The sequence below is a fragment of the Spermophilus citellus genome (genome assembly GCF_964194105.1).
Source record: "Spermophilus citellus genome assembly, chromosome: 4".
Taxonomy (NCBI): Eukaryota; Metazoa; Chordata; class Mammalia; order Rodentia; family Sciuridae; genus Spermophilus; species Spermophilus citellus.
In genome coordinates, this window is record NC_138185.1 from 28122004 (window position 1) to 28135943 (window position 13940).

Sequence of the window (13940 nt, forward strand, 5' to 3'; positions counted from 1 at the left end):
TGCTCACTTTGGGTTTCCTGCTAAAAGCCCAGGATCCTCTTTCTAACTCCTGAGCCCAGGAAGGTCAGCAAAGGAAGGACCTTTTGTCCATCTGCCCAAACCCATTGACAGAAGAGCTGGAGGCTTAGGCATGGCCAGTGACCCGCCAAAGGTCACATGGCCAGTTAGTGCCAGGATCAGGCCGGGAACCCAGGTCCATTCCAGCCCCACTGTGTGCTGCCCGATGTTGACACAGATGAGCCAGGTGCAGGGGAGGTGCTAAAGAAGAGCTCCTGGAATCCGCTGAGCAGGGAGCCTGAGTTTCTGCCCCTCACTGGTTTCCCCCGAGATTCAGTACGAGCCTTACATTCAGACCCTGAGGCTGGTTTACATCAGAAACTACCCCCCCCCCAGTGCCATCCGGGTCATCCTTATCAGGATCCCATATCCCTGCGTGGGATATGGAATAACAGGCGCTTTATCATCCAGCAGCTGGAAATGCCACCGTGGATCCTCCCCTATTCTGTTGGTGGAGATTCGAGTTGGTCCCAGCCTTGAGCTGTTAAAACAGTGCTGCCGTGGGGACCTCACGGTGGTCACCCCCTGCAGGTGGACAGCCACTGCAGAGGCCCGCTGGGTCAGAGAGTACGTTTACTTTATGTGGATGACACCAGTGTTCTGTCCTGGGTGTGATGGCACCAGGTCTCAGGACCCCCGGAGGTAGGCAGGAAGGCGGCTTCCTCCTGATTTTGCAGGTGTCACCAACAAAGACCCTGAGGGCCCAGTGTCACATGCCTGCCAAGGCAATCACGGCCAGCCAGCAGTTCAGGTGACTCACTCTGCTGACTCCTAGTAGATACTTGGTCCTCTCTGCCATGGCTTGGGCCTAAAGGGTGCTCTGGATGACAAAGAGGGAGATGGAGGGGGCAGGGGTGGCCGTGGCCAGATGCCGCATCTTCCTTGTGGTACTTTGCCTTGGGTACCCATCTTCCCAGGCTCTTGGGAGGACACAGGGAGCCTGCCCAGGAACAGACCCACAGGAGCCCGGGGGCTGTGCTTCCCACCTGCGTGGTCTTGGATGAGGCATAGCTCCTCTCGAGCCCTTCTCGTTTCCCTGTCTGAAATGGTCATGACCATGGCCCCTGCCCAGGGCTCCATGGAGAGTCGAGGGGATATGCACAAAGTCCTGGTGGGTGGGTGGGAGGGGTGCCGGGTGATTACTGATCAGCAGGAAGGCCAGGATAGAGCCCACATGCTTGGACCCCACAATCCCAGCCCAGCCACTGTCCAGCCGGTGACCTCAGACAAGGTGCTCCACGCAGGGTGTCTCAGCGTCCTCACCTGTCCATGACACCCCCTCACAGAGTAGGGCTGGCCCTGAAGGACGGAAGTCACCTAATGCCCTTGGATCGGCACATGGCTTGTATGAAGTATCCCCTCTATGTGAGCCGTCGGGTTTAGCCGTGTGACCTTGAAGGGGTCATGTTCCCCTCCAGCTCCCAAGGGACAAGAGGGTTGGGGCAGCTTAGGGTTGGGTGGCTCCCACCTGGCTGCTCATCGAAATTGCTTGGGAAACTAAAAAAATAAAAAATAAAAAAATCCCAGGCTCCATCTAGAAGTTTTGCTTTGATAGGTCTGACAGGGTCTGGGCATTAGTCTTTAGTTACTCCAGAAGATTCTAATATACAGCCACGGCTTATGACCCCAGAGCCACATGTCCCGAGACCACAGGGGAAAGTTGGAGTCATCCTCTGTCAAACCTGGTCCCTCATGGAGGTAGAGCGTGAGGTACCTTTTCGGGTGTGGATGCTTCAGAACAGCATGTGCTGGGCTCAGCTCTCTGGGGTCCGTGGCAGAGCAGGGCCACCTCTCAGGAAGCAGACCCCTGGGCCTGTGGAGGGGCCACCAGACACAGCCTGCTCAGGGCCCATCTCAGCACGGGCCCTCCCCGCTCCGTCTTCCACCGTCTGCCAGCGAGTCCTTGCTCCTAGCCACAACCCTCCCAGCCTCTGTGGCTCAGGATGTCACTGAGGTCCATCCTCCTCCCTCCACAGAGTCCTGGCTTTCTGTAAAGAGCTCATCTGGAGGAATCGCCTGGGATCCTGTCCCTGATTAGAAAGCCACTTGCTCAACCTTGTTTCCTGTTGGGAAAACGGGGGGGCATCCTCTGGGGGTGTCTGCTCCTCCTCTCAGTCAGGTTCTCCCGGCAGCTGCAGGAACAGGACAGAGGCTTCTCCTGGGTCCCACGTCTCCTGGCTGCTAAGGAATGAACGTGTGGTCAGAGGGAGTGACGGCAGCAGCCATAGGTCTCATTTATTAGGCACCTGCAGCATGCCAGGCACTGAGTTTTGCTTCTACCCTCATCTTACAGGGTGATGTCCCCTTTTTTATGGAGGGCACACTGAGGCTCAGCAGATAAGAACAGAGACATGGGCTGGGGTCCGATGCCTTGTGGTAGACCACCCACCGAGCACATCTAAGCCTGGATTCCATCTCCAGCCCCCCAACCAACCAACCAACCTACAAAAAGCCCAGAGATTCTGTAATGAATCAACCTAAACCAGGTGCCATGCACCCTGCCCTTTGCCTGCTGTGTGTCTTTGGCCAGCCACGCCTGTCTCTGAACCTTGTTTCACAAAGGGGCTCACATTCAGACCCCCTTACAAGGTTGGTGAGCACAGATAGAGCAGCCAGCTTCAGAGCTCTCAAAATTTGATGATTGGTACCCTGTAGCGATAGGGGATCAGTTCTGGGACCCCTGAGGATACCCAAATCCAAGGGTGCTGAAGACCTTCCTATATAATGATGTGGTATTTGCCTATAACCTATGCACAGCCTCCTGTATACCTTAAAACATCTCTAGATTACTTACAAAAGCAAATACTATGCAAATAGTTTTATACTGTTTTGTTTAGGAAATCATGACAAGAAAAAGCATGTGCAGTACAGGCGCCACTTTTTAAATAGTGCTCCATCTGCAGTTGGTTGAGTTCAGGGACTGGGAACCCTCGGGTACGGGAGCTGGTTCTGCCACCTCTCATCTCTTGAGCGACTTCTGCTGGTGTCTTGATGACTTAAGTGACACCCTCCTTATTGTGCCCTCAGAACGTCTGGTGAATGTTAGGGGGTAGGGTAGATGTTTACATGTACAAATATTTGTGATATTTGCTGCCTGGCGACTGTGCTGGGTGGTGATTAGCAATTTGGAGACTCCACAGGACCCATCTGAGGACCCATCCACAGGGCACACGCCTCTTCTGATCCTCTCCCTTGCGAGCCTTCTGCCTGCTCAGCAGGCCTGAGTCTGTGTCTCTTGTAATTAATCAGTGATTAACAACTTAACCCTCTTCAGCCTCCTGAGCACGTGGCGATCTATGTTTCCAACCTCAAAGTGACCTAAGGAAGGCCCCAGATTCAGAAAAGCATTTTTTTTCCAAGAGCTGGGGAGGAGGCTGAGGCAGGAGGATCACAAGTTCAAAGCCAGCCCCAGTGATTTAGCAAGGCCCCAAGCAACTTGGCAAGACTCTGTCTCTAAATTAAAAAAAAAAAAAAAAAAAAAAAAGGGCTAGGATATGGCTCAGCGCTAAAGTACTCCTGGGCTCAATCCCTGGTACCAAAAAAAAAAAAAAAAAAAAGGTGGCGGGGGAGTGGGGGGGGGGAGGGAAGCATCTCTTTAGCCTCTCCCTTTCAAATTCAGGAGTTAACAAAGGTTAGACCACTGGTATATTTTTGGAAAGAATGGAAAACATGGAGGTCATTCATAAAAACCTACAGGGAGCTCCCTGGATAGAAAGAAATTCTTGGAGAAAGATAGATCTGCCTGGGTTCTCATCTGAGGCCAATCTCTGGTGTGTGACTCAAAGCAAAATACTCCCAGGGTCTCTGTAATTGTCACTGTGGCCCCAGAAGAGGTGCTGACACCCCATGTCTTAGACTCTGGAACATGCACACCACACACGTCAGGGTGGCCGCAGGGCTCCAGGGTTTACGGTGGTGCTGTGGTGCTGTTTGTCACCTGTGTTTACTTCTATAAATGCTTTCCCTAGGTCCCCAAGGTCTCGGGGAGGCCAGTAGGGAATGATCAATACAAAGAGTGAAACAGGTCGGTCATTTCCTTCCTGGGCCCAGCTTGGTGGAAATCCCCTCCTGCAGAGGACTTTGACCTCAGACCTGGAATTCCACCTGGTCTTCCCTTCCTCACTGTCTGGCAGGGTCAGTGTGTTTGCCACCAAGACAGGAGATAAGAGGCTAAGGACACCCACTCCTGGCTTTATTAAGAGGATTAACAGATAATGTCCTGTACAGGCTGGGACCAAGCTCAGCCTTGGCTTGTGCTTCCCAGAATGAGGCCTGGGGTCGATCCCAGCAACGCCAAAAATAATAATAATAATAATAATAATATCTAGGAAGGTTCTTCACAGTGTCACTCGCTCATGGTCACAGGTGGCCTCCCGATCACCTGACTTGTCTGTCAATGCTCCTCCGCAGCCAGACCTTCTCCCCCCATGGTGTCGGGTCCTGGGACCAGGGCCACACCTGGGCAGACGGTGAGCTTCACCTGCAAGTCCCACGGCTTCTCCCCCCGGAACATCACCCTCAAGTGGTTCAAAAATGGGAATGAGCTCTCGCACACCCAGACCAGCGTGCACCCCACGAGAGAAAGTGTGTCCTTCAATGTGTCCAGCACAGCCCAGGTGACCCTGGCCCCTGGGGACGTGCACTCTCAAGTCATCTGTGAGGTGGCCCACGTCACCCTACAGGGGAGCCCTCTTCGTGGGACTGCCAACTTGTCTGACACCATCCGAGGTACAGGACCCTGATCCCCACCTCAGCCCACACTGCCCACCCAGCCCGCTGCTCCCCAGGGGCCTTGATCCAGAACTTCAGTGGCCTGGGCTCTAGTTGTCAGCAGTGCTGCCACCTGCCATCACATATGGACTCCTGCCCTGTGTCCAGCATGTGCTGGTGGCTTCATTTCATTGACCATCAGCAACTACCACTGCTGAGCTCCTCCCAGAGCCGAGCCTTGACGTGCAGGGAGGTTCCATCTATTTGCTCACTTCCTGCAGGCAGCCTGTCAGCCTCACTCACTTTACCCTCAGGGGAGCTGCTGGTCACTTGGCACCTGTGGGTGGCAGGCCCTGTGGTCAGTGATTCACTCCCGTGCAAACCCTCAGTGTCTGAGCCCCTCTGCATGCCTGGCCCTGTCCCGAGGGAGGCCCCTGACATGCTGGGAGGAGCTCAGCTGTCTGTGCCATAAGGTCACAGCTTCTGTCTGTGCTGTTTCAGTTCCACCCACCATGGAGGTCACCCCACAGTCCACCATGGCAGGGAACCAGGTGAACGTCACCTGCCAGGTGAAGCACTTCTACCCCTGGAGCCTACAGCTGACCTGGGTGGAGAATGGAAATGTGTCCAGGACAGAAACAGGCTCAACCCGCTCAGAGAACAAGGACGGGACCTTCAACCTGACAAGCTGGCTGCTGGTCAACTCCTCTGGGCACAGGGAGGACATGACGTTCACCTGCCGGGTGGAGCATGATGGGCAGCCAGCCACCACCAGGAGCTACACCCTGAAGGTCTCTGCCGAACCCGGGAAGCAAAGCCCAGAAAACACCCCCGGTGAGGCCTGCATCCCAGCTGATTGAGTACTTTAAACTTCATCTTGACTCTGTGTGTTGTGACGTGAGAGCAGTGACCCCTCCTTCCCCCAGGGCACCCAGAGCCCCGGAACACAGCAGTGTCTTAGTCAGCTGCCCACACCCACACTCTGGGGGTCTCCTCTGTAGGGTTGGGCACGCATCTCATGGGGCCTTCAAACAGGGGCACTAAGGAAGAAGGGGGGCGATAGGCCTGTCCTGGCAGCCACCACTTGCCTTCTTCACCTGACACTTGTCACATCCTCATGGCCGCCTCCCTCCTCTCTTTCTGACCTCAGCCTGGTGTCCCCAGCACTCATGCTGCTGGCAGTGGGGTGGGAGGCTCTAGGGATTCTTTCATCTTGGCTCAAGGAAAACCAGAGCTGCCGTGACCACTGTTGTACCTACTGTGTCCCATGTGTGCTGTCTCTGTGCGACCGTCTCTCAGGGACCCTTTCTGGGCCAAGGGCATGCTCATTTAGCATGAAGGTGGCGCATGTACTTGACGAGGTTGGGAGACCCAGGCACGGGTTGTCCGCCCCCCTCCGATGTGTTGCGGATTCTTCTTACTTGAAAATAGCCGCATCTTGTTGTCCTCTAGTGCCACCGTGGAGTGATGATCTGTCATCACCTTGGCTGACAGTTTGTACGTAGCAGAACCTTTGGACAGATGAGAACGGAGGCCACTTCTTTGTGCTTCCTTCAGGGAAGCCCCAAGAGAGCCGCAGTGCTGTGTCATGGTGTCCCTTTGATTGTACCAAAGCCTGGTTTTCATAGGATGTGCAATACAGGGTGTGTGGATTTGTCACAGGCTTGCTGTGTGACCTTGAGCAAGTCAGTGCCTGAATCTGAGCCTCTGCTTTCTAAGGGCCATGTTGAAGGAGATGAGCTTCGTGCCCCTCAGCTCTGATTCTCCGTGGATAGGGACTGTGACTGTTTTATTCAGCATTGTAGCTTCAGGGCACATAATAGGAACTCAATTAATTGTTGGAGAGAGGTTGGAAGAGTTGGTGTTGAATAGTTGCAGTGGAATTTATTATCATCCCCAAGAAGAAGGCAGCAGGGGGAAGAGGTTCACCTGACCTGCCCAAGGTCATGTAACTAGTTAGGGACATTGACTTGAACCCACATTTCTATGACTTGGAGCCCTGGATCTCTTACCTGTGCCCTGGGGCCCCTCAAGCCTCTGCTTCTAACCCAGGTGCCCTGATTCACAGCTCGTAGGCTGTAGGGCCCAGGGCCGGGGCGCAGATGGGTGGTCAGCCCCTGGGAGCTCACGGAGTCCTGCAGCCAGTGGGCACACAGCTGCTCCGCACTGTTCCTCTCCCTCAGCGCCTTCTGCCGCTAGCGGCTGACTCACCGTCTCAGATGGACGGGTGGCTCCTCTGTGGTTCGGCTCCAGATGAGAAGGAACGTATTCTGTTCCCCGGGAGGGAGATGCTGCCCACACCCTGCAGCTGGGCTCCGCAGTCCCCTACCCTGGGGCCCTCAGCCTGGTGTTTGCTCCTGGTGACCCCCAGGGGCAACTGTGCCCCGACCCCTGTGCCCACGTGACTGCGAGGCTCGCCCGTCCCAGCCAGCTGTTCTGCCTTACTGTGCAGAGGGGCCGTGGGTTTTGGGTTTTTCTGTTTTCCATCTGCATAAGTGAAGCCTGTCTTCTGTGTGGTCCTCAGACAAGTCTGCCAAGTGGAACATCTTCATCGTGGTGGGCGTGGTGTGTGCCTTGCTGGTGGTCCTGCTGATGGCAGCCCTCTACCTCCTCCGCATCAAACAGAAGAAAGGTGGGTGGCTCCCCTTCTCTTCCCTCAGAATCTGCCCCTGGGCTTGTCCTCCCCGGGACACGCGGAACCTTGGGCATGGGTGACAGGGTCCAGAGGTGGCCACACCAGGGCGGCTGGGGCAGCTGCTCCAGGCTGGTGGAGTCTGGGAGGGTCCCTCGTGGCCTGCCCCTCATGGTGGCAAAATGATGGTCATTGCCCTGAATTTCGTTCCTCCCAGGTCCACTCCTAAGGCAGGAAACAGATTGCTGCCAGGGGTAGCAAGAGGGGCCCTGGGACCTCCCCTTGCCAGTATCAGGGGGGAAGAGGCTTTCCCAGGAGCTGCGCCAGACTCCCTCTCTCCTCCCGTGCATCCAGGTCACATGCCCAGCGCAGGCCATGGGGAAGGGAGTGGGGTCAGCACAGCCAGTACCTCCGAGGTGGGGGTGGGGGGCTACATGTAGGATGTTAGGGCGGTGTGGACACACAGTGCTCCTCAGGGTGACCCCAGAAACGTGGCTGTCCTCCCTAGAAACCCCACCCTCCATGGCACTGTGCATGAGGCTGGGGCTGGGACAGGCCTCGGCTTTGAAGTCAGGCCAACCAGGTTTCTTGATGCCTCTTTTGTACTCTATAAACAATCAGCTCTGCCTCCACGAGCCTCCGTTTTATAGCCTCATCTATAAAATGGCTTTAGCGAGCCTGGTGCCGTGGTCACACCCATAATCCCAGCAGCTCGGGAGTCTGGGGCAGGAGGATGGCAATTCAAAGCCAGACTCCACAAAAGGGAGGCCCTAAGCAACCCAGGGAGACCCTGTCTCTAAATAAAATACAAAATAGGGCTGGGGTGTGGTTCAGTGGCCTAGTGCCCCTGGGTTCAATCCCCGGTACCCACCCCCACCCCCAGAAAACAAAATGGCTTTAGCAGCACCTGCCTAGGAGGATAGATCTGGGGCCCAAAAGTCAGCTCCTGGGAAGTGACGAGTCTGGCATGTTCTGGGACCTTAGCGCGCATTTCCTCAGCCACGCTCAGAGGAGCCAGTTTTAAGCTGGTATTTCCGAAACCTTTTTTACTGCAAGCGACAAAAATAACATTTCCCATCTCAGCCCAACACACCCCTTTAGATAAAATTGAAACTCTGGTATTTTCTTTTTGGTCATACTGTGTTCTTTTCTGTTTAAAGTGGCTGGCTGTGACCCACCACGAGCCACAGGCAACAAAGTGACAGGCGCTGTCCCGAGCTGCCCTCCTGTGTCGGGGCGCTTGGCTCAGCCAGCACAAGAGTGTCCTGGGTAGTCAGGACCCCCTCTGCTCCAAGCTTCTGTCCCTCCTGGGCTGGCAGGAGTCTGCCTGAGACACAGACCAAGCCCCACGCTCCTATTCAGGAGGGTGGGGGTAGGCCCTGCCTCTCCAGAGAGTAAGGGGGTCCCCGGCACCTGCCCCATGATGGCCTCCCTACAGTTCCTGGGGAGCCCTCCGCTTATTCACCCAACGGGGACAGAACATTGTGGTGGCCTTCAGTGAAGCCCCAGCTGTCCCTTCCAGGACTGCGTCTGGCGTTAGGCAGGGCTCCTGGCTCATGAGCTTGTCACTGTGGGGTAGGATCAGCGGCCCCTTGTTGCAGAGGAGGGATCTGAAGAGAGGTCGACACCCAGGAAGCCCCTCAGCTGCTGAGTGGTGGGTCTCTACACAGAGCCCAGCTCCCAGTCCAGGCTGCAGGGACCTGTGTCCCACTGGGCCACCCCCATGTGCTCCACACTGCTTCCGGAGCTTGGCGTGTAGTGACATAGTCAGCCCCCGCCACAGGCCTCAGCCCAGGTTTTGCAACCCATTTTATAGGTAAGGAAACTGAGGCCTGGGTGAGTTAGAAAGCTTGCTCAGGAGCTCCCAGCCGGCAGGTGGGGCCAGGATTCAAAGGCAGGGACCAATTAGTGCCCACTCTGCACACTGCCTCCCCAAGCCCTAAGAAGATGTCCCTCCTCCCCTCCTTGGGCCTGGAGATGTCCCCTCCTCGACCTCAGTACCCTCTGTGTAATGTCCCCTTGTCAGCTCCACCACTGGCCAGCTGCGTGAGCCTGGGAAGTCACCCAGTCTCTCAGGTAGAGAAGGAGGGGATTGGCATCCGGTCACTAGATTCTCAGAGATGACACGTGCCCCAGCTTGACCCTCTGCCTCCATTCAGCCCTCATCTGCTGAGCCCCCACCAGGTGCTGGCTGCCCCAACCACCCAGCCCCTGCCCAGGCACCAGGCCCGGTGAACTCGGCGGCAGGGATTCCTGCCTGCGGCGGCCTCTGCCTGTCCAAGTACAGCGCAGAGCACACTCAAGTGCACACGTTGCTTTTTAATTACAATTTTGCAGCAAAATTGGAGTCCAATGACTGCTCAGCCCCGAAGCCTGTCTATGGGAGGCCCCATATCATAGGCTGAAAACCTCCAAACCAGATAGACAGACACTGTCTTTCTTGGAAAGAAGTGATATGTAAATAAATGGATGCACAGCACCGCCCTGTGAGTTTCAGAAGCTCAGAGAGGGAAAGTGACCCACCTAGGGTCACACAGCAGGTAGGTGAGTGGTAGACCTGGCTTCACACCTGCTCCTCAGCCGCTCTCCAGGACCTAAGTGGGACTCAGTTCCATAGAGGGTCCCATGAGGTTTTCACTTGCACGGGGGTGAGGCCCTAAGAGGGGAGGCAGGTGGCTTCTCCTGGAAGTGGGAAGCCAGGAAGGCCTAGCTTAGTCCTCGGCTTCTAGGAAGATGATAGACCACCCTCGGGGGAGGTGGCCATGGGGACTTCCTGTGGTCCCCAGGATGTGATGGAGAGAATTACCTTACACATCCCTGGAGCAAACCTTTGCTTAAAAAAAAAAAATGTTGCCAGAGGCGGAGGTGTTTCTAAGGGACTCACTGCATCTCCTTTTCTCTTTCAGCCAAGGGGTCCACTTCTTCCACAAGGTGAGTGCGTCCTTGGGCCCGACGCCTTTGCAGTTCTCGCTGGGTGGCTTGGTGATCGATCGCGGGCGTCCTCACTGGCCCCTCGGTTCCCCTCTCTCTTGTAAGCTGGAGGCTCCAGGTCTGTGTTTAATTCTGGTCTCAGATACAGTTTGGTGCACAGTGACACTGATTTCGCACCCACTGTCCCCAGACAGCGTGGCCCTGATCTAATCCCCTGCAGAGTGACAGAAATTCCAAGTCCCTGGATGTCACAGTGTCCTGCACACACGGCTGGCCTCTCCCTCCCCAGATCCCAGTTTTATACCTACCTTCTCCTTCTTGATGAAGATGTGTTGAGTACCTCGGGTGTCAGGGTGGACGCCGGGCAGGGGCTCAGGTCTCCTCACAGAGGGAACGTTAGTTTATTGATTAACATTTGTAGGGACTTGTCAGACCCCTGGTATGTGCAGCTCTGCTGTGGGTGAGCAAGAAGGAGCCCCGACCTTCATGGGGCTCAGCCTTGGCAAGGGATGCAGGCAACAAGCATGCAAGTGAAGTGATCTAGAACATTCTACCAGGTGGTGACAACTCTCGTATGGCCGAGGGGGTGGAGGGTCACAGTGGGGGGCTGTCTCAGGCTGAAGGGGCACCTCTGCAGAGGCTATGTGAGCAGAAACCTGCAGCTGGGAGCCGAGACCAAGATCAGGGGCTGGGCAAGAGCCGTCAGGGCCAGAGCCTGGAGAGGGAAGTGGCCGGGACCGAAGGAAGGAGGGGAGGCAGGGATGGGATCGGGGACCCAGGCCTCCTCTTAGCAGAGGCCCATGCGGCAGGATGTGCTGCAGAGCTGGGCCAAAAAGACTAGTCAGCATCCAGGAAGGCCCTGGGAGTCATCTCCAGCAGAGCAGGGACCACATTCCACAGCGTCCCCTGGGAATGCCACTGTGTGGAAACAGGTAGACATCTACCCTGAACATGAGAAACAAAATTGTAAACAGGTTCTTACTGTTTCAGGTCAGGTTTTGCCACCAAACGGGTTGTGCAGATCTTCCATTTCTTTTTTCTAGAGCTTTCTGGACTTCAGAATTGCACAGCAAGAACTCAGGATCTAGGGTGGAGGCCAGCGGCCTCGAGTGTGGGCTCTTAGAAGGATCCACGGTTTCACTCCCAGTGGGAGAATGAGCCCTAGGAAGGATGGGGTCTGGCTTTTGCTTTAAGAGCATCAGCCTGACTGCAGGTGGGAATCTGGCTGTGAGGTGAGGGTGGAGGCGGGGAGGCTGATGAGGAGGCTACTGCAAGGGACCAAGCAGATGATGGGGGCCCAGACCTGAGCGGCGGGTGGGCTGAGAAATGGTCAGTTTCTAGACATAGTTTGAAGGGAGGGCAGAGAACATGCTGATGGATGGGATGTAGAGTCAAGGACAGCTGCAAGGTTGGGGGCAATGAAGCGCTGTGTCCTGAGAGGGGGGTCACGTGTGGTGATGGAGGAACTACTGGACTCTGTGGTTGCCCATAGTAGGAGCATCTCACCTGCCAGAGGGTTGGCAGCTTCTTGTGCCATTCTCCTGTGCAGAATGGAAAGTCCTGGTGCCCTTGGGTAAAGCCGTGCCTCCTGCTCTGGCCTCCATGGGCACTTCCTGGGCTGAGCCTGTCCAGCCTCCCAGCCTCCCCGCAAACACTCAGCGCCCTCCTGACCTCCCAGGGGATACTGTCCTGGTGCCCTGTCTTTGCCTGTCCTGTCCACACACCAGGCACGCTCTTGTCCAGGAGCCAGACTCATCCCCATCCTCTGCTGAGAGACCATCAGTGTCCCCCGTGTCCCTCAAGATAAAGTCCCGAGGCTCTGGAGGCCTCATGGCCTGGCCGCAGCTGGTATAGACAATCTCACTTCTGTCCACCCCACCAGGCCTCACACTGAATGGCTGAGCCGCGTTGCTCCCTTCCTGCCACACACAGGCCCCTTGCTGTCCTCCTGGCCTCTGTGCACTGGCCTCCCCTGGGTGGACCCCCACACATACCACCCAGGGTCTCCACAGCACTGGGGGCACCTGTGGCACCTGTGAGCTCTGCAAACCACTCCTGGAGGAGCTAGAAGCCACCCCTGCCTCCACCTGGTCACCTCCCACTCTTCCTCCCGAGCTCAGCAAGGACCTGACCATCTACCTACTTAAGGGGCTTCCCTCACCTCACCTCACCTGTGCCCTGGCACTGACACCCTCGTGTGTTCCAGGTGTCTCTGTGCCCATTTACAACCCACCTCTCTTGAGGGCAGGGACCATACCCCTCGTGTTCACACCTAATAGCTTCTGAACTCGGCCCTGTCCCTGGAAGGGGGCAGGCGCCCAGTAGAGGTTTGTTGAGTGACTGAATGAGCGCCGTCCCTAACCCCTGCCGTGCCCAGAGCTCTTCTCTCACCAAATGCCCGGACCCCTGCTCTCTGTAGGGGCGTCTCTCCCTTCTGTTTTGCTTTGTTATTGGCCTGACTTTTTACCTGATTCACCTTCCCAGTTGCACAAGAGGTTCTGGAAGCAAAGAACAGTGAGAGTGTCCATGATAATGACAGTGGTGGTCACAGCTGCCATTAACTGAGCATTTATGGCCTCCTGTGCACCCATCCGTCCCTTTCCTTCCTTGATCCCACTCGGTGGTTTTAATTTTTGCAAAAGCCCTATGATTGTTCCCCAGTCCTGTCACAGGACAGGGGTTCCCAGGATCCAGGCTGTGGCGGACTCCTGGGGAGTCCTGTTCAGACTCACTGCACCCCGAGTCTGATGCTGTTCTCCCCGAGCCACACTCTGAGAACCCCGATTCTAGAGGGTTGCTATCGTCCTGGTCCTAGGTAGGGTCAAGGCACCTGAGGCTCAGAGAAGTCATGTGACATTCCCTGGGTCCTGCCACTCATAAGTGCGGGCACTGTGACCCCAGCCCTGATGGCGGCCGCTCCTCCTCTCTGCTAGCCAGCCGCTTTCTGCCTGTTTCTTATTTTTCCAGGGTGAGCCTCCCGAGGAGCCGAGGCATCACTTGCTCCCTTATCTGGAGTGAGCCGGGAGGGTGCTTCCCGGGCAGAGGCCACTGGCTCTGGCCACAGCTGGCGGGGGTCAGAACCACTCCAGGGACAGGGTGCAGGAGGCTGCCACTCCGAGCTCAGAGAGCCTTCAGCTGGTGGCTGCTGAGGGACCACTGGCCCTAAAGCCCCCCGGCCCTGGGCTAGGAATGCGCAGGTAGAGCGCGTCACCTGTCATCCTCCCCGGCTCAGACTCCAGAAGTGAGTCTCTGCTCCCTTAATTGGGCACTGGGGTCCGTTCAGTCTGCCATTTGCTCACTCGTCAGACGTTGGCTGCATTTATTCTTGGGATATTTAGGGCTTTCCGAAGTCTTTCATTGATTCATCTAGACGGGCCCCGCTGGGTGCCAGGAGCCCGAGCTGGGGCATCGCAAAGGAAAGCAGAAAAGGGACGAAGCTGGGCCTGTGGCACTGAGGGTCCGCAGGAAAAGAGCTCATTCATTTATTCAACTATGGGACAGTGGCCACGGGCCAGCCCAGGACAAGGTCGGCGCCTCCCAGGTGAACAGGACAGACCTCGTCCCTCCCCGTGTAGAGCTCCTGGCCTCTTGGGGACAGCTTACCCAACAA

At 56.3% G+C, this 13940-nt stretch overlaps 1 protein-coding gene across 5 annotated transcripts in view; it reads left to right on the top strand.

Moving 5' to 3' along the window:
* LOC308646318 (tyrosine-protein phosphatase non-receptor type substrate 1-like) overlaps positions 1-13940 on the top strand; it is a 41515-nt gene that overhangs the window by 20023 nt on the left and 7552 nt on the right. For 3 of the 5 annotated variants that reach the window (XM_081289080.1, XM_081289079.1, XM_081289081.1), the window contains exons 4-7: positions 4468-4785; positions 5269-5601; positions 7292-7399; positions 10306-10330. In XM_081289080.1, coding sequence (XP_081145206.1) covers positions 4468-4785; positions 5269-5601; positions 7292-7399; positions 10306-10330 — 784 coding nt within the window. The remainder of the gene's footprint in view (positions 1-4467; positions 4786-5268; positions 5602-7291; positions 7400-10305; positions 10331-13940) is intronic. The other 2 variants (XM_081289082.1, XM_081289083.1) reach the window with 1 other exon arrangement.